We start from the raw sequence: 19,511 nt of genomic DNA on the forward strand, positions 1-19,511 counted from the left end.
GAAGAGGGTGGACGTTGGTGAGAACCGCAGTTTCAGCCACGCCAGTGCAGCGAAGGCCCCCATCAGAAAGACAGATTTGTTACTAGATGATTCATCGGTGCCATTCTTTGGGTATCTACAGCTCACGATGAGAGAGGACGGCGTGATGAAGGCCCACAGCGCAGAGCCGAAGCCGAAACCGGAGCCGGAGCGGGCCGCATAAGCCTCACCTGCAGCTTGGCTGAAACGTAATCTCGCAGCTCTGAAGCTCCAGGCCCAGAGGCGCTCCCTCCACCTTTTTCCTTGTCTCACTTGCCCAGCTCTGAGCAGGCGATCCCTAGCCCAACCTCAACCATCTGGGGCCACTTGGAACCTTGGCCAAGTTTCTGCAACAAACACTTGATTCCAAAAAAAAAAGGAGGGTTGTGGGGTGGGGGACAAGTTTTAACTTGAATTTTCTCTAAAAGCCCAGGTGGCTTTGGGAGGTGTGGAAGGGGGAAATCCCCTCAACCAAAACCTACTATTACCTACTCAGCCATCTAACACTTTTTGTGCTAGTTGTCAATTTATTGTCTGTCAGCTCCGAATTCATCCCTCAATACCTGCTTTTAAATGGATGGAATTCCTTTAAGCATTTCCTTTTTAGAGTACTAAGAGCAATGCTTTCTCAGTCGATGGTGCTGGAAGGATACTGCAGGATGAAGGGGGATTCTCTTGCTGGTTCCAGTGGCTGCACCATAGGCCAGCAGTATAGATGAGAAGAAATTTGGTGGTGACCTGCCCCAGCCACACCCTGGCCTGGTGGTCACTTTTCACAGGGATGCCACACTCCAGGCCTCCCACCCCTCTGGTGCCTCGACTCCGTCTGCACATCTGCATGTCTGGTTACCAGCTGTGTGTTCCCTGCTTGCCCAGGGACTGCACACCAGCACTGACCCAGGCAAACCAGACTTCTCTGCTCTCCAGTAGACTGCAACTCTACATTCTCCAGTAAGGTGTGCACCTCAGTTTTGAGGAGATGGCAGTGGCCTTCCTTCCAAGTATGTCCTTTCTTGGATAATCTCCTTCAGCTCTAGGAAACTGCATTTTGTCTTACACCTTTTTTATTTTTTTTAAAGGAGTTTTGTTCTTATTGCCCAGGCTGGAGTGCAATGGTACGATCCTGGCTCACCGCAACCTCCGCCTCACAGGTTCAAGCGAGTCTCCTGCCTCAGCCTTCCCGAGTAGCTGGGATTGCAGGAATGCACCATCATGCCCAGCTAATTTTTGTATTTTTAGTAGAGACGGAGTTTCTCCATGTTGGTCATGCTAGTCTTGAATTTCTGATCTCAGGTGATCCACCCGCCTTGGCCTCCCAAAGTGCTGGGATTACAGGCGTGAGCCACCGCGCCCGGCCACCGCAGCTTTTTCATTTAATCTACATAACAAACACATATTGCTATTCTCTTATGTATAAGACTCTAAGAACAGAGTCTCATATGAGTATGAGGGTCTCATACAAGTCTCAAAGTCACAACAGGCACTGAGTAGCCAAGTCAGGATTTAAAGCTGATTTTGTGGTTACAGGAAGGACAAAAAGTAAATAAGCCCATAATGTCGTGTACATTCAGAATTTTTATTTTAAAACAAAGGATCAGAGTAACAATAATAGAAAATCCATCTGGAAATATTCACAATCTTCTCAGTGAGAAATGGGACCCTGCCTTATTGCCAACCTACTGTTTGAGGAGCCAAAAGTTGACGTGAAGTTGCAAGGTCACCTTTTCAAGCTAAAGCCCACTCCATAGCTATGTGCATTTTTTTTTTTTGAGACGGAGTCTCGCCCTGTGGCCCAGGCTAGGGTGCAATGATGCGATCTCGGCTCACTGCAACCCCTGCGTCCCGGGTTCACATGATTCTCCCGCCTCAGCTTCCCAAGTAGCTGGGATTACAGGCACCCGCCACCACTCCCGGCTAATTTTTGCATTTTTAGTAGAGACAGGGTTTCACTATGTTGGCCAGACTGGTCTCGAACCCCTGACCGCCTGCCTAGGCCTCCCAAAGTGCTGGGATGACAGGTGTGAGCCACCGCACCCGGCCTCAGCTATGTGCATTTTTATGCAAAGCCTCCACGACCAGAGGGAACAGTGAGAACTGAGAACCAAAATACTGTCACTGGCAAGGGTTTGGCTAATGGGTCTGAGATGTGTAAGCACCAAGAAGGGAAAGGGAGACTGAGCAACATATGAAAAAGGGGCTGTAGGAACAAACACAAAGAAAATAAGTCAACAATAACGTACTTCCACCCAGAGCAAAGTGACAGTGCACATACATTCATCCTCTCAAGTGTGGGCTACACTGCACATTGACTCATACTATCTGAACCTGGTTTATTGGAAAGATTCAAGTCCCCTGAGGGCATTCGGCATAGGACCACAGTGACATGGTAACAGACATACGCAAGCGTGCCGAGAGCCTAAAGCAACAACATACTTCAGATAATAATCGCTCAGAAAAAAATCCTCTCCCAGAGCTGAGGTTACAAATTCCAAGTTTGCTATAAACATTCTTTGGGGAATTCCTTTAAAGGTATGAGTTTAAATAAAACAGAAAATCAACACCTAAAATCTCCTAAAGAACAAAGTGGAGAAATAATGAATCTCTACCAAGAACCAATTATTTTAGGTTTCTCATTTGATGGCTATCCCACGAGATAGGTGGCGGGATTAATCCAAAAGTAATGAGACTACTACAAGAAGGAGTTATTTCGTCCAGTGAGGGGAACAGTCTTTCTAGAAATCGCTTTCCCTTCCCTCGACTCCATCCAAAATTAGAACCCATCAACCGTAATTAACTACAATGCCCATATTAGTTAGTAATCCTAGATTTCAAGTACTACTACATGTAAACTATTATCTTAAAGAAAAAAGTTCCAAAGGAAATCAGTAGCTTTATTATATAGGTATATGACTTTTATGAGAAATTAAACTTAAAGAGTTTCCATCTGAAGGACAGAAATTGTTAAGAGGTAACGTACAGACCTCAGGCACCACATCATTTACCCTCCAATAGTGAACAGCATTTCTCCCTAAATTCTTATTGCACCTTAACCTCTCCAGCATCAAATCTTTTACTCTATAACCTCTCTTTAAACACCTCCCTCTAATCTCAATTTCCTTCTGTTTTTATTATTTGGCAAAATTACGCTTAAAAAAATAAATATTTCCATCATGGCATATATATACCTATGTAACAAACCTGCATATTCTGTACATGTATCCTGAAACTTAAAGTAAAAAAAAAATTATGTAATTAAACCAGAGGATAAAATAAATAAAACTCAAGTTAATTTGCCGGGTAGAGCTGTATGGAAGTGAGGAAGGTGCTCTTACATAAACCCCCTCTGCCTTCCACACTCATATGTATCTGCTTCCTGATAAGTCTGAGGTTGGGGGAACTGCACCTTACTTTTCCTCTCCTATATCCCCTAGTGCGGCAATATCAGAACCCAAGGGAGGAAAAGCTGGCAAAGTTGTCATATGCCAAGCGGCCAACCCCTCCTGAAATGAAGGTAGTTCACTTGGTCTCTTCTAAGCAGAAGAGAATGTCCAGGAAATAAAATATTTAAAAAGCCATTGAAGATCCGACAAACCCCAGCCTTGGGGTGCTCATGGAGTGCGTGCGATGAGAAAGGAATCAAGTAGCAGCATTCAGAAGCAGTCCTGGGTTCATCCTGGTGAGGTCTCTCCCTTGCTCAGGGAGAGGTGGCTTTCCCATGCTGGGAGGGAGGTGGAAGGAGGCATGACTTAGACATTGGTGGTGGTCTCCTTAGCAGGCTCGATGCTGTTCATCTCCATGACGCCGTCCTTCCCAGATCTATCTGCACCGTGTGCCTGCCCTTCAAAGGCCCGTGTGATATCCTCAAAAGTCCTGCCACGGGTCTCAGGGACTTTGAAGAAGGTAAAGGCCAAGAAGGTAATGAGGAAGCCGGTGAAGATAATAAAAACGTAGGCTCCTAAATAGTGCTAGAGAAAGGACAGAAAAAAGGAAGGTTGATATAAAAATCTGGTCATTGACAAACTCAATTTCCTTCACATTCATGTTTCCAATAGACTTCAAGCTATAACCCTTCCATATTTAATGAAAACAGGTTTCTTCAGAGATTCACTTATGATTCCATTGCTAACTTACTGTAGTTCTCTCTAGTTTTCTTTCTGTCATTCCTTTTCATTACAGTTAGATGCTTCCAAATGTCTACTGAGTATTTTTGGACTTTTGAGTATTATTTTTTAAATCTGTGTTTCTGGGCCGAGTGCGGTGGCTCACACCTGTAATCCCAGCACTTTGGGAGGTCAAGATGGGAGGATCACTGGAGCCCAGCAGGTTGAGACTAGCCTGGGCAACTCCATCTCTATGATTTTTTTTTTTTTTTGAGACGGAATCTCGCTCTGTCACCCAGGCTGGAGAGCAGAAGCTTGATCGCAGCTCACCATGAACTCCACCTCCTGGGTTTAAGTGATTCTCTTGCCTCAGTCTTCTGACTAGCTAGGACTACAGGTGTGTGCTACCATGCCTGGCTAACTTTTTTTTTTTTTTGAGACAGTTTCTCTGTTGTTGCCCAGACTGGAGTGCAATGGTGTGATCTCGCTCACTGGGATTACAGTCGTGAGCCACGACGCCCGGCCTAATTTTTGTATTTATTGTAGAAACAGGGCTTCACCATGATAGTCAGGCTGGTCCCTAACTCCTGACCTCAACTTATCCACCTGCATTGGCCTCTCAAAGTGCTGGAATTACAGGCTTGAGCCACTGTGTCCGGCCGCAATTTAAACTTTATGAATTGTTTATTTCTGCAATTTTCCATTTAATATTTTTAGACTACAGGTAACTGAAACTGAAGATGAGGAGGGACTACCGTATTTTTTTATTTATTTAGGGATGGAGTCTTGCTTCCATTGAGCAGGCTAGAGTGCAGTAGCACTATCTCGGCTCGCTGCAACATCCACCTCCCAGGTTTAAGCGATTCTCCTTCCTCGGTCTCCCAAGTAGCCGCAATTACAGGCATGCGCCACCATGCCCAGCTAATTTTTGAATTTCACCATGTTGGCCAGGCTGGTCTCGAACTCCTGACCTCAGGTGATCCACCTGCCTCAGCCTCCCACAGTGCTAGGATTACAGGCATGAGCCACCATGCCAGGCCCAGACTACTGTATTATTAAGGAGTATCTTCAACATGTCAGCTTACATAGGCTGGTTTTAAGATAAGGTGAGTTTACTTACAGCAGCGGAGGGGAAGAGCAATCCGACTAGGAAGTTGGAGGTCCAGTTGGAGCAGCCGGCCACTGCCATCGCAGCTGGGCGGGGGCCCTGGCTGAAGAGTTCGGCCACAATAAACCAGGGAATGGGGCCTGGTCCAATTTCAAAGAAGGCCACAAAGACCAAGATAGCCCCAATACAGACAAAGCTCATCCCATTATAGTTATCCTGTAAGAGGAAGGAACAGAGAAAATTAAATTTAAAGACAGTGTGACCTAGTATCTAGGTTCCCAGAAGCAATTAACGGCAAGCTCCTCCTGTCCCTGACGTACAATACAAAGAGTGGCTGTGGAGTCAAAAGGCTTGGATTTATTTTTATTTTTATTTTTTGAGACAGGGTCTTACTCTGTTGCCCATGCTGGAGTGCAGTAGCACTACAACAGCTCACTGCATCGATCTCCTGGGCTTAAGCAATCCTCCCACCTCAGCCTCTCAAATCGCTGGGACTTGAAGCATGTGCCACCACACCTGGCTAATAAAAAAAAAATTTTTGGCCGGACGCTGTGGCTCACACCAAGGCAGGTGGATTATTTGAAGTCAAGAGTTGGAGACCAGCCTGGCTAACATGGTGAAACCCAGTCTCTACTAAGAAGTACAAAAATTAGCTGAGTGTGGTGGCACGTGCCCATAATCCCAGCTACCTGGGAGGCTGAGGCAGCAGAAACACTTAAGCCCAGGAGGCGGAGGTTGCAGGGAGCTGAGATCCTGCCACTGCTCTCCAGCCTGGTGACAGAGTGAAACCTTGTCTCAAAAAAAAAATTTTTTTTGTTTTTCTGTAGAGACAGTTTCTTGCCATGTTGCGTAGGCTGGTCTTGAACTTCTGGGCTCAAGCAATCCTCTAACCTTGGCCTTCCAAAGTGTTGCGATGACAGGCATGAACCACTGCGCCCAGCCAGGGTTGGATTTTTTTTTTTTTTGAGAGGGAATTTCGCTCTTGTTGCCCAGGCTGGAGTGCAATGGCACCATCTCAACTTACCGCAACCTCTGCCTCCTGGGTTCAAGCGATTCTCCTGCCTCAGCCTCCCAAGTAGCTGGCATTAGAGGCATGCACCACACTCCTGGCTAATTTTCTATTTTTAGTAGAGACTGGGTTTCTCCATGTTGGTCAGGCTGGTCTTGAACTCCCGACATCAGGTGACCCACCCACCTCAGCCTCCCAGTGTGCTGGGATTACAGGCGTGAGCCACCGCACCTGGCCAAGGATTGAATTTTTCAATCCCATCTATATGATCTCATATATGTCACTTTATACTGAGACCATGTCATCATCTATTAAGTGTGATTACCTTGATATTATTTTAAGAATTAAATTAGATAATTTATTTTATAAGCTATAATAATGTTCTATAAATGTAAAGATTCTAACAGTTTACCTCCAGTTCTCTGATGACCCATGTTTCTTAAACTCTGGGCATCCTGCTTCTCTCCTCTGACTTTATTGACAAACTGCAACCTTAACAACCCACCCCTTGTGTCACAGAAGTCAACTGTAACCTCTCCTCCTTTCCCCCTCCCTTTTTTTCACTCAAAGAGCACTCACCTTTAATAACAAAGAAACAGTCATGAGCGTGGAACAAAAAGCCATCCCTCCAAGGCCTATCATATGCAGAGTCCTTCTTCCTGCCCTTTCCACCAGAAATAGCTGGAAGAAGAATATGACATGAAACTTCAGTTTTCCTTTCCATGAAAACAGCGTCTGAGTTACTTGAAATCTGCCTTACCGACAGCAGGACACTTGTTATGGATACACCTCCTGTGATTTATCATTTTATATACATACATATTGTGTTCCATTCACAGGTCCTGGCTCAAAATCCGCATAGCCCTTGGTAGAGTCTTTTGGTATAATGCTGGGATGCTTTAGGCCTCAGGAGCAGGCCTCAGAAAATAGAATTCTTCTCTGACTTTCTCCTGTCCTCCCACTTGGCAGGACGCTAATCTGACTGTGGATCATAAAACCCTCATTTCAGAGAGGGTCCTGCCCCACACCCTAGAGGAAGAAATGCTACAGAGAGGCCAACAAATACTCTAAGCAGACAGGCCCAGCTGGGTTCAGATCATTCCCTTTTTATCCAATCACATTTCAGAACAGTTGTCCATGCTTCAATCACGGAGAACCAATGAAGTCTGCATAAAAGGTCCAAAAGGCAGGGTGTGGGGAGCTTCCAGATATCTGAACCCGTGGAAGCTGACAGGAAGGTCAGCAACAAATCATCTATATGCTAGGAGTGCACCCCAACCCCACAGAGACAGAAGCGCCCATGCTCAGGATCCCTCCAGACCTCGCCCCGTGAATCTCTTCAACTGGTTATTTCTGTGCTTTAAAATATCCTTTAAATCAAACTAGGAAACAATTTTCCTGAGTTCTGTGAGCCACTGTAGCAAATTAATCAAACCCAAAGAGGGTGTCGTGGGAATCCTGATCTACAGCTGGTGGGTCAGAAGCACAGGTAAAACAACCTGGAGCTTGTGATTGGCATCAGGAGTGGGGGGCAGTCTTGGGAAATGGGCCACCAACCTGTGAGATCTGATGCTATCTCCAGGTAGACAGTGTCATAATTAAATCGCAGGACACCTAGATGGTGTCCACTACAGAACTGATTGCCCACCTCATGGGGAAAGAATTCTCACATATTCTGGGGATCACAGATACCTTCTGTTGATTATTGTTGTTTTAGTGTAAAAATAGTGGAATAACAGAGTTTGAGAGTTTTTCCAAACACCTCTCCTCCAATTCCAAGTTCAAAGCATACTATATAGTCCCTTCTATACTCCCTCCTTTCCCATCCATCCCATATTTGCTTGAGGAGTGAAGACTACATCCAACAGTAAATGTATCTCTTTTTCCCAAAGGAAAATTAAACAACAAAAAGGTAACTAAATGATGGTGGGGTCATGCAATCCATATTTGAACATCTGTAGCAAGGATTCTTTTCTCCCCCCAAAATTACCAAACCATCCAACTTACAGAAACTACAGTGAAGATAGTATTAACCACACCCGCGCCGATGGTGGCATAGATGGGCTCTTGAACACCTGCATCCTTGAAGATTCCTGTTGAGTAATAGAACACCTAGGAGAAAAGAAAACATGCAACTTTGATACAATTCTGCACACAAGTTACACAGAACCCTCAAAAATAAACTTAAAAGTCCCAGTGGGTAAGAAGTCCTTTTTCTAGGTTTTTGTTCAATACTAATATCCCTTCTGCAAATGAATTATCTTCTGTATCTTATGTCTTTTCTTTTTTTTGAGAGGGAGTCTCGATCTGTCACCCAGGCAGGAGTGCAGTGGCGCAATCTCAGCTCACTGCTACCTCCATCTCCCAGATTCAAGTGATTCTCCTGCCTCAGCCTCCTGAGTAGCTGGACTACAGGTGCCTGCAACCACACCCAGCTAATTTTTGTAGTTTTAAGTAGAGACGGGTTTTTGCCATGTTGGCCAGGCTGGTCTCAAACTCCTGACCTCAAGTGACCTGCTCACCTTGGCCTCCCAAAGTGCTAGGATTACAGGCATGAGCCACCGCACCTGGCCCTCCTTTCTCTTTCTAAATGTTCTTAATTCTAGCTACTCATTTATATTGTTTCTTCTAAAAATGCTTATTCCCACTGTTCCATTTCCTCTTGCTTATGTCCACTTCACTAACTTATATGAAGGTGTAATTCCTACTAACTGGTTTCTTTTTTATAAGTGGAGACAGCAACTCACTGCTGCCCAGGCTGGTCCTAAACTCTTGGTCTCAAGTGATCCTCCTGCCTCTCAGCCTCCCAAGTTGCTGGGATTATAGGCATGTGCCATCAGGCCCAGCTAAATGCTTTTTTAATTGGCTCTTCCCCAAATCCTCAAAACACTGATAGGCACATCGATGTCTCAATTTGATAGTGAACTAATTGAATAACCTTATCCTGCTCATTGAATAAGCAGAGGTTGGGCTGTATTTCCTAGACCTAGGCCCTTTTGAAGTGTTTTATGAAATAATACCAGCTACTATTGCAATTTAATATATATTAAATAACTTATTATGTTGTTTGCTAGGCACTGTGCTAAAATCTAAAGTTGCTACAACTACCATAGTTAAGATATTAAAATACTGGACTCAGACCTCAAGTTAACAAGGGAACATTATCTAGGTTACCGAGGTTCACTTCAGTTTATTTCACCCAGAGTATTTGCCTCCATAGCAATATTTATTAGTCTTTTTGATGAATATGGACCTCTACATTGGGATTTACCTTCTCACGAAACAACTCTTTAAATCCCTATTATGTAAGATGTAAACTATGTATATTCATATTTTCTAAAATAAGATAATTGTTTTTTGAAACTGAGATTTGTAGAGTCATTATTGAAAAACCTGCTACTCTAGGGCTAATTAAGACTTAAAAAATCTCAACATATATGATGACGTCAAGCTTGTGGGGACAGATATTAGGCTAGTGCAAAAGTAATTACTTGAGCAGTTTAAACAAGCAATAAATAGGTATGCCAATTCTTTTCCTTAACATAATGTCTACACGTCAAAAACCTAATGTACATGTACACATCTCAATAAAACTTCTTATAGTAAAATGACTTTGCTATCTAGTGTCACCAAGCAAGGTAACTCCCACATCATCTCACCTAAATAGTTTACTCTGCTAGGTAAACATGATACAATGCAACCTCTTACCCATTTGTCCATAAGGGAAATTAGAAATCATCATTTGTGCAAAAGTAGGTTGGAAAAGTGATTTCCAAGCCTGCTGTGCATCAGATTTATTTTTTTACAGACAATTTTCAGGTCTCTTACACAGAGATTCTCAAATTCAGCTGACTCAGGAATCCCAACCCCTATAATTCTGGTGCAGCCAGCTTTGGGTGAGATTATACCTGGTGCAAAATCTACTCATTGACTAAATTGGGAGCTAGCTTAGTCCAACAATAATTAATGTACATGCCGGGCAAGGTGGGTCACACCTGTAAGGCCGGCATTTTAGGAGAGAGAGCTGAGGTGGGTGGATCACCTGAGGTCAGGAGTTTGAGACCAGCCTGGCCAACATGGTGATATCTCTCTATTCTCTACTAAAAATACGAAAAAATAAGCAAGGTATGGTGGTGCGCACCTGTAATCTGGGCTGTAATCCCGCCTGTAATCTCGGGAGTCTGAGGCAGGAGAATCACTTGAACCCAGGAGATGGAGGTTGTGGTGAGCTGGGATTGTGCCACAGCACTCCAGCCTGGGTGACAGAGCAAGACTTCACCTCAAAAGAGGATGGGCCAGGTGCAGCGGCTCACACCTATAATCCCAGCACTTAGGAAGGCCGTGGTGGGCATATCACGAGGTCAAGAGATCGAGACCATCCTGGCCAACATGGTGAAACCCGTTCTCTACTAAAAATACAAAAATTAGCCGGGCATGGTGGCACACGCCTGTAGTCCCAGCTACTCGGGAGGCTGAGGCAGGGGAATCGCTTGAACCCGGGAGGTGGAGGTTGCAGTGAGCCGAGATCACGCCACTGTACTCCAGCCTGGGCGATTGAGTGAGACTGTTTCAAAAAAAAAAAAAAGAATGTACACATCATACTCTGAAGTGGCAGGAGTCTGTCCCTCAGACTGCTCACGGATCACTTGTCATTTCTCACAGGTGATCTTTTCCTGATCCTGTTTTGCAGGGCCTGGACTGTGGTGAGGCAGCTAGGGAGTTGCCTCAGGTGCATTCTTTTATTCTTTCTTTTTTCTTTTTTTAAACAGGCACAGAACTAATGCAAGGTACATTCTTTAAAGAGGTGCTCATTCTCAGGGCTACACTTGCACATAGCTGCCTCACCTGCCTAGTCCCAGCTCTGCTGCTCTGGAAAGTCTCGGGAGCACATTTTTCTCCAGTAATACGTGTGGCCTACATTACCATTTCCAAATGAGGAAATTTCAGACTGGGATTCATCAAAATCACCTAGGAGGCTTTTTCTAACTACTGTGTATTTCCTCCCAAGTTTTTTTTTTAAAGACAGAGTCATACTATATTTCCCAGGCTTGACTCCTGGGCCTAAGTGATATTCCCACCTCAGTCTCCTGAGTAGTAGCTGGAACTACAGGCATGAGCAGCCACCACACTTGGCTCCTCACAGATTCTGACACAACAGCCTCTAACCCCTCATAAGAAAAGCACTGCCACTTCAAATACAAATATCCTGGTGTGCTAGGTAGGAGAAAACTTCCAAGAACCAACCTACTATTTTGAGCATCAAAATGCTCAAAATAGTAAGTTTTGCAAAACGCTTTGTTACAAAATAATTTAATCCCATTGATCAAAGACTATCTGAAAACCCTTAGGGGATGAATCAATATTTAAAAAGGTGGGACAAGGGTGCTCTTAATATCCATATTGACTAGAAGGCACAGGAATACTCTCTTCCTACAGTCCACAGTCAAATGCAGGAAGCTGATATTTGCATGGAATACAAGGGCTATCTGCCAAATGCTAGCTTCCGTTTTGCCACCCTCTTTAAACTATCATGCCCTCTTTAAACTACCATGCTCGCTATTCTAGTTGTAAAAACAGACTGGTGAAGTCAGTTCACTCTGAAGTTGCCAGTGTCCTTCCAGGCTCTTTTTTTTTTTTTCCTTTTTTTAAATTTCAGAGACAGAGTCTCACTCCGTCTCCCAGGCTAGAATGCAGTAGCATAATTATAGCTCACTGCAGACTGAAACTCCTGAGCTCAAGTGATCCTCTTACCTCAGTCTCCTGAGTAGCTGAGACTACAGAGGCACATGGCCACCATGCCTGGCATTTTAAGTAAAATACTCTAAGACACGTTTGACCCTAAAGTATCATACTCACAGCATTGATCCCAGAGAGCTGCTGAGAGAGCTGCAGCACAATGGAAATGATGATGGGCTGTCGGTAGCTGGACACTCTAAAGAGCTCCAGCACGGTGACTTGCTTTTCTTGTGACATCCTTGCACTCTCATCTTTCATCTCCTGGATGTCTTGGGATACATCCTGGGTGCCCCACAACCGCTGGAGGACTGGTGAAAAGAAGAAAGAGGAAAGGATAAAGACAACGTGCTGCCCCAAATTCATTCTTCCTGTAAGGCAGCCAGGAAAGGGCCGCACGAGATGAGGTGATGGATAGCATCCATTCCTTTTTTTTTTTTGAGACGGAGTTTCACTCTTGTTGCCCAGACTGGAGTGCAATGGCATGATCTCGGCTCCCTGCAACCTCCACCTCCTGGGTTCACACGATTCTCCTGCCTCAGCCTCCCAAGTAGCTGGGATTACAGGCATGTGCCACCATGCCTGGCTAATTTTGTATTTTTAGTAGAGACGGGGTTTCTCCGTGTTGTTTCAGGCAGGTCTTGAACTCCTGACCTCAGGTGACCTACCTCGGCCTCTTAAAGTGCTGGATTATAGGCATGAGCCATCACACCCGGCCTGATAGCATCCATTTCTAAACCTGCCTTTTCACCTCATTCTTTAGGGGCTGAAAATTTTACTCAGGAGTAATCAGAACCCTCCTCAATTGGATTCTGAGGGGCAGGGAAAGAGTGTAACAGAAAATAGGTCCAGTACAATCATCCCTAAAGCAAACCACAACCATAATTCACGTAGTAAGGTGTGAAAGATACTCACTCTGCTTAGCATTCTCCTCTTCTTTTCTGTTAATGAGCAAAAATCTGGGACTTTCAGGGCAAAATGGAAGGGCTGCACTTTGTAGGATGGTAGGAAGGATGGTAAAACCCAGTAGCAGCGGCCATAGCTCTTCAGACCCAAGGATGAATTCCAGACCAAAGATCTAGAAACCACACAAAGATAATGCTATAAACCCCATACTTCAAGGCCACAAGTTCATTAAAACACAAAAAGTTTCAGAAAATCATACATTCTTTTACCATGTGAAAAAACAAACAAATTGTGTTTCCTTTCCTTTCTCTACTCAGCCTGGTTTTTTTTTGAGACGGAGTCTCGCTCTGTCACCCAGGCTGGAGTGCAGAGGCACAATCTCGGCTCACTGCAAACTGCCTCCCGGGTTCACGCCATTCTCCCGCCTCAGCCTCCGGAGTAGCTGGGACTACAGGTGCCCACCACCACGCCCGGCTAATTTTTTGTATTTTTAGTAGAGATGGGGTTTCACCATGTTAGCCAGGCTGGTCTTGATCTGCTGACCTCGTGATCCACCCACCTCGGCCTCCCAAAGTGCTGGGATTACAGGCGTGAGCCACAGCGTCCAGGCTCAGCCCGCTTCTTCAGCTACTGTCTATGAGCTATAGTAACAATATCTAAAACTTCCATATGTAATTGAACATGTGCCAGATATTCTTCAGTGCTTTACCTATGTTAACTTTTTTAATGACCCATGAAACTAACCCTCATTAAGTATGAAAAGTTCTAGATTACCTGGGCCACCAGAATTCCAACAACAATGCCCAGCTGGTTGAGAGTGCCAAAGGCACCCCGCAGGGCAGTAGGCGAGATCTCTCCAATGTACATGGGCACAAAACCTGTGCAGAGTCCGCAGAAGAGGCCAATAATCAAGCGACCCAGGATCAGCATTTCAACTGACTTAGCTACTTTACACAGTCCCATAAAGCAGCCACCAGTGACAGCCAACAGGTTGACGATCAGCATTGAATTGCGCCTGTAAGGTTAATCAAAGACAAAGTGAATTAGAAAAGTGAGAGGCTCCTAACCTCTTTTTTTTGGATCTAACTTTTATTTTTCACTTTCTATTATCAGAACATTTCTAGTTGGGAAGCAGGTGTGACGGTGCCTGCCTGTAGTCCCAGGCACTCAGGGAGCTGAGGTGGGAGGTCGAGGCTGTAGTGAGCTATGATTGGGCCATTACACTCCAGCCCGGGTGACAGAGCAGGACCCTCTTTCTTGGGTGGCAAAAAACAAAAGAACAACATAATCAAGTAAAACAGGTTGCCTTATCGATTTTTAAATGTGAATTCCAATCGCATTTCTAGAATATCTAATTGGCAATTTTTTTTTTTTTTTTGGAGACGGAGTCTTGGTCTGTCGCCCAGGCTGGAGTGCAGTGGCGGGATCTCGGCTCACTGCAACCTGCGCCTCCCAGGCTCAAGAGATTCTCCTGTCTCAGCTTCCAAGCAGCTGGGATTACAGGCGCACGCCACCACACCTGGCTAATTTTTTGTATTTTTAGTAGGGACAGGGTTTCACCGTGTTAGCCAGGATGGTCTCGGTCTGCTGACCTTGTGATCTGCCCGCCTCAGCCTCCCAAAGTGCTGGGATTACAGGCATGAGCCACGGCGCTGGCTTTTTTTTTTTGAGACGGAGTTTCGCTCTTTTGCCCAGGCTGGTGTGAAGTGGCCAGATCTCAGCTTACTGCAACCTCTGCACCCCCACCGCAGGTTCAAGTGATTTTCTTGCCTCAGCCTCCTAAGTAGCTGGGATTACAGGTGCCTGTCACTACGCCCAGCTAATTTTTGGATTTTTGGTAGAGACAGGGTTTCGCCATGTTGGCCAGGCTGGTGTCGAACTCCTGACCTCAGCTGATCCACTTGCCTTGGTTTCCCAAAGTGCTAGGATTACAGGCGTGAGCCACCACACCCTGCCTAACTGGCAAATTAAAACAGTTCCTTCATTAGTCATAACTGAAGAAGTACAAAAATAATTCCTACCAATCCTGTGTAAAATAATAAAAACATTTATATGAAACCCCAATTTTTTAATACAAGTAAACAACTTCGGACCTTGTAAATTAAGTATGTTTCTGGAAACCCCATAGCTGAGTTTACTAGGGAATAATTCTGAACTATCCCTAGCTGGACTGCAAAGGCCCATCACTCACACAGTTCATCTCTTGCACAGTTGGGTGGGAGCTAGCCAGGGTAGTGGAGCTCCAAGCAAGGGCAGTCATATTCGGGGCCAGTTAGACTAGGTTTCCCTTGATTAGAATTCAAGGTGTTCTTATTCAAAGGCATCATCACCTCCCTACCCTCAATGCGGCTGGTAGAGCCCACTTCCTTGCCCAGTTTCTAGTCAATACCTGCCAAAGCGGTTGACAAACAGTCCGACGGAAAAGGAGCCGATCATACCCCCGACGGAGAATATGGCCACAGACAAGGACCAGAGAGACGTGAGCAGCACCTCAGAGGGAGGGGCATTTCCCTTGTCCGTCAAAGTTTTATTGATAAATTCCTTTATGATCTGCAAAATAAAAGGGTTGGTGGAAGAACAGACTGTTACAGTTGGATGAGAACAAAAGACAAATATTAGGGATCATTTCCTTCCTAGAGAATCAAGGGAATAAATAGACGGGAATGGAAGGGGCAGATAACACTGGAATTTATGTAAACTCTCCCTGGAATAGTAATTTTATATGTCCTGAAAATCCCAGTAGGTGGCAGCACCGATGTTCACAGTCTACCCCGGCCCTCTGCTAAAGGAACCCAGCTTCTTTGTAACTAACCCCTAAGGGATAATACAGGAAGTGCATCACTATGAGGTGAAAGAGTGGGAGGAAGAACAGCACCGCCCAGGGTTCAGGGAGTAAGTGAGCTTTCTGCTTTGATTAGATGACCCCACTAATTTTCCCCACCAATATTGTCTCCATCTTCAGTCTTGGACAGGATAGATGCAAAATTTGTCTTAAAATCCCCTAGTTAGGGGAGGGACCCTCACTAACTGTTGCTCAGGATGGTGTTTAACTCCTGGGCTCAAGTGATCTTTAAGCCTCAGCCTCAGGAGTAGCTGGGCCTTCAGGCAGGTGCCACCATGCCTGGCCTTAAATTCTGAATTCTTGAAACCCTACTTAAAGCAATAACTTCTCTATTCTAAATTCTAATTCTTGTGGCCTGGCACTCACCTTCTCAGGAGCATTGATGACCCCAGTGTTGTAGCCAAATTGGAAAGAGCCGATTGTAGCAACTGTGATGGCAAAGATCAGAGCTGGGGTGACCTGGAGAGACAGAGGACAGGGAGGAGAGAATAGTCCTTAAAACTTGTGATTGATGACTGTTTCTTATTAATTATGGAACTGTATTAGGAGAATTTGAGCTATGAGTGGTATGAAAAGAACATCAAATGAGATTTAGGTAATTAATGGGGAAGACAAAGGAATAGATTGTACTAAAGAACTTATCTGGAGATAAGAATGTGAAGCTAACTTGATAAAAATAGAAAGAAAATTGGGGAAGGAAGAAGTTAAGAGAAACTGGGTTGGTCAGTTTGGAAATATTTAAAAACTTGCATCAGGCAAATGTAGGCATAGAATTCCACTCAAGAACTGGGAGGGCAGAGGACAACACAGCCTTGGGTAGGATTACTAAGAATTGACCATTTTGGAAACAAATACAGTGCAGTCTGATCTGTACCCCGGACTCCATGGAAGCCCAGTGGTGGTGGTGGGGGGGGTGGTAGTTTGTGTCTTCACTGCTGGGTGGCTCTTTGAGTCTCTTATCTCTCAGGACCATGTAACCTACTGGATCTACCCACTGCATCCTGGCCCCATTTCAGTCTTCATTTATTAAATACAGTTCTGCTATCCCTAACTCCCGCGCAGGGGAAGAAAGTACACTCTTACTCTGCACCCAACATATAAGAGACATTTCTTAGTGGGGAGAACCGGTCATCTTCACCTTGCCTGGAATAATTCAGCTGGGTGAGACATTTTCCATTTCCACCTTGGAGCAGCTCAATTTTTATACCTGAGGCCATGTTCTATGCCATTCCCCCTCACCCCACCCCACCCGAAATCCCTTCAACCTTTCATATCCCATCCAAAATCCCTTCAACCTTAAACTCCTTTCCTTTCAGGTCGGGCAGATTAGGCAGCAGGCTGGGAGCTCCAGCAGGAGAACTGACCTTGCCTGCAGCCTCCCAGATGTCTCAGTCCCAGCTAAGCATCGGTACCCCGGAGGGCCCTGCCAGTACAATGCTCTGTTGAATCTTTTTCCGTTTAGTAAAAGTCTCTTCTGTCTCCTCTCATCATTCACTATCTTTGAGGGCCTTTTCTTCTTTAGTCTCATAATTTTCCATCCCTTTCTTATTTTCCTACATTTTCTTTCTGCTGTACAGGCGGGCGGATCACCTGGGGTCGGGAGTCGGCGGATCACCAGCCTGACCAACATGGAGAAACCCCGTCTCTACTAAAAATACAAAATTAGCCAGGCGCGGTGGTTCATGCCTGTAATCCCAGCTACTCTGGAGGCTGAGGCAGGAGAATCGCTTGAACCCGGGAGGCAGAGGCTGTGGTGAGCTGAGGTCGCTCCATTGCACTCCAGCCTGGGCAACAAGAGCAAAACTCAATCAAAAAAAAAAAAAAAAAGCCTTTCTCCCTGCAAATATTGCACATACAACACTCAATATTTTAGTATGTCCTGCACTCACAATTTTAACCCTAATAAGAAGGACAACTGGAATTCTTTCTCCTTAGCATCCACGAACCCCATAGGTTATAGGACAAACAGATGGCTGGACCCTGGCCTGTGCCCCCAAACACAGACCTTTTCAAGGTCTAATGCTTCCAGAGAAATCTTCACACTGGCTCTGAGACCCACACTTGTAATCCATACAACCAAGCAGCCCGATCCTCTAAACACTCAACCATCTCGTCCTCAGTGGCATATGGTTACCTAAAATAAACCTGAGAAGCAAACACAACTTCTCCGGGTGACTTTCCTATGATAACAAGGTGAACAGAACTGTACGACATTCAGAGAGAACTGATGAAGCGGCAGCAGTGCAGGCTAGAGAAGAAATGAAAAGGCCTTAAGATGGCTTGGTGACTTAGGAGAAAATAAAACAAGGCAATTACCACTAATACTTGCCTTTCTTAGTGTATCCCAAACAAGCAAAAATAACCAGTAATTATATCATTCTTACCTTCTGTGTCCCCATCGCCGTAATCTAATTCAAGTCTTCAAGAAAGATCTAGGGGTGTGATTCCAGAAACAGCTTTTTCAGCCAACAAAACCTTCAAAATGTCCTTCTCAGCAGCAAGTTTTCTCCACGTCCTCAGGAAGGCTCCAAAGTCTCACCATTACAGCATCTCTGGGTCTCGCTGGGATCATGACTATTTATAATCTCCGCAAAGGGTGGAGCCTAAAAGGGCGACAAGCCCCCAGCCCCACCCCACCCCACCCCACCCCACCCCCCTGAAACAATCTTGTGATCTGTCGGAATTCTGTGTTATCAGAACTACCCCCGCCCCCGCCCCGCAGACAATAACGCCCTCCCTCCCCCCTCTCTTAAAACCACATCCTTCCACTCTCTCCACCCTGGGTTTTTTTTTCTTTTTTTTTTTTTCAAAAGCTCATCCTTACTCCTTCCCTCTTCTAATAGCAGCTACAGCCTCCTAGTTTCACAGACAAAATGCTACCAGAAAAGCCTGGAGGGAGGGCAAATACACTATTTTTTTGCTCTCGCATCTGCTTGGGATTAAAACAATCTACAGAGATGAGAATAAATATATCTATACAAAACAAAGTCAAGTGGGTGCTACTATCAGAAATTTAAGGTTGTTAGAAAGAGTGTAGTAAGAATTCTTGATCCTATGAATTTATCAGTCGTTTTTTGTTTATAGGCTGGGTCTATAATCTTTTTTTTTTTTTTTTTTTTGAGACGGACTCTACAATCTTAAAGGGGAGGGAAAGACAGCCTGAGAGAAGAAAATCAGGGAAATAATTTTGCCAGTGTTCGCTTCTTCGCATAATCTCACCTGGAGGGAAGAAAACCTGAATTTCTAGGAGCCAGACCAACTATCAGGGCAGCAGGAAGAAGAGGTTCAACTGTTATGGAATACAATCCATATCCTTTTTTTTTTTGTTTGATACGGAGTCTCTCTCTGTCGCCCAGGCTGGAGTGCAGTGGCGCGATCTCGGCTCACTGCAACTTCCGCCTCCCGGGTTCAAGCAATTCTCCTGCCTCAGCCTCCCGAGTAGCTGGGACTATAGGCGCCCGCCACCACGCCCCGCTAATTTTTGTATTTTTAGTAGAGACGGGGTTTCACCATATTGGCCAGGCTGGTCTCAAACTCCTGACCTTGTGATCCGCCCGTCTGGCCTGCCAGAGTGCTGGGATTACAAGTGTGAGCCACCGCGCCGGGCCCTATATTCTTTAATAAGGCATTTGCCATATCACCCATTCTGAATTCTGCATCACTTTCTGCTAGTCTCAAGCTTATAGCATCTAGAAATGCAATAAATACCGAATTCAATTAAGCAGGTATTTGCCGAGTACATGCTATGTATCAGGTACTCTCCAAGAAGTTGGTGATTCTTCAGTGAATAATAGG

General features: G+C 45.1%; 1 protein-coding gene across 1 annotated transcript; it reads right to left on the reverse strand.

Moving 5' to 3' along the window:
* Positions 1–1,575: 1,575 nt before the first annotated feature.
* On the reverse strand, positions 1,576–18,443 carry LOC129009977 (solute carrier family 2, facilitated glucose transporter member 3). Its single transcript, XM_054443579.2, has 10 exons — positions 18,101–18,443; positions 16,083–16,175; positions 15,264–15,424; positions 13,649–13,889; positions 12,884–13,046; positions 12,092–12,279; positions 8,243–8,347; positions 6,815–6,916; positions 5,239–5,442; positions 1,576–3,983 (listed from the first exon to the last, which is right to left on the reverse strand). Exons 1-10 carry the CDS (start codon positions 18,113–18,115, stop codon positions 3,765–3,767), a joined length of 1,491 nt encoding a protein of 496 aa, XP_054299554.1. The 5' UTR covers positions 18,116–18,443; the 3' UTR covers positions 1,576–3,764.
* Between the last annotated feature and the right edge of the window lie 1,068 nt (positions 18,444–19,511).

This window comes from Pongo pygmaeus, chromosome 10 (genome assembly GCF_028885625.2).
Source record: "Pongo pygmaeus isolate AG05252 chromosome 10, NHGRI_mPonPyg2-v2.0_pri, whole genome shotgun sequence".
Lineage (NCBI taxonomy): Eukaryota > Metazoa > Chordata > Mammalia > Primates > Hominidae > Pongo > Pongo pygmaeus.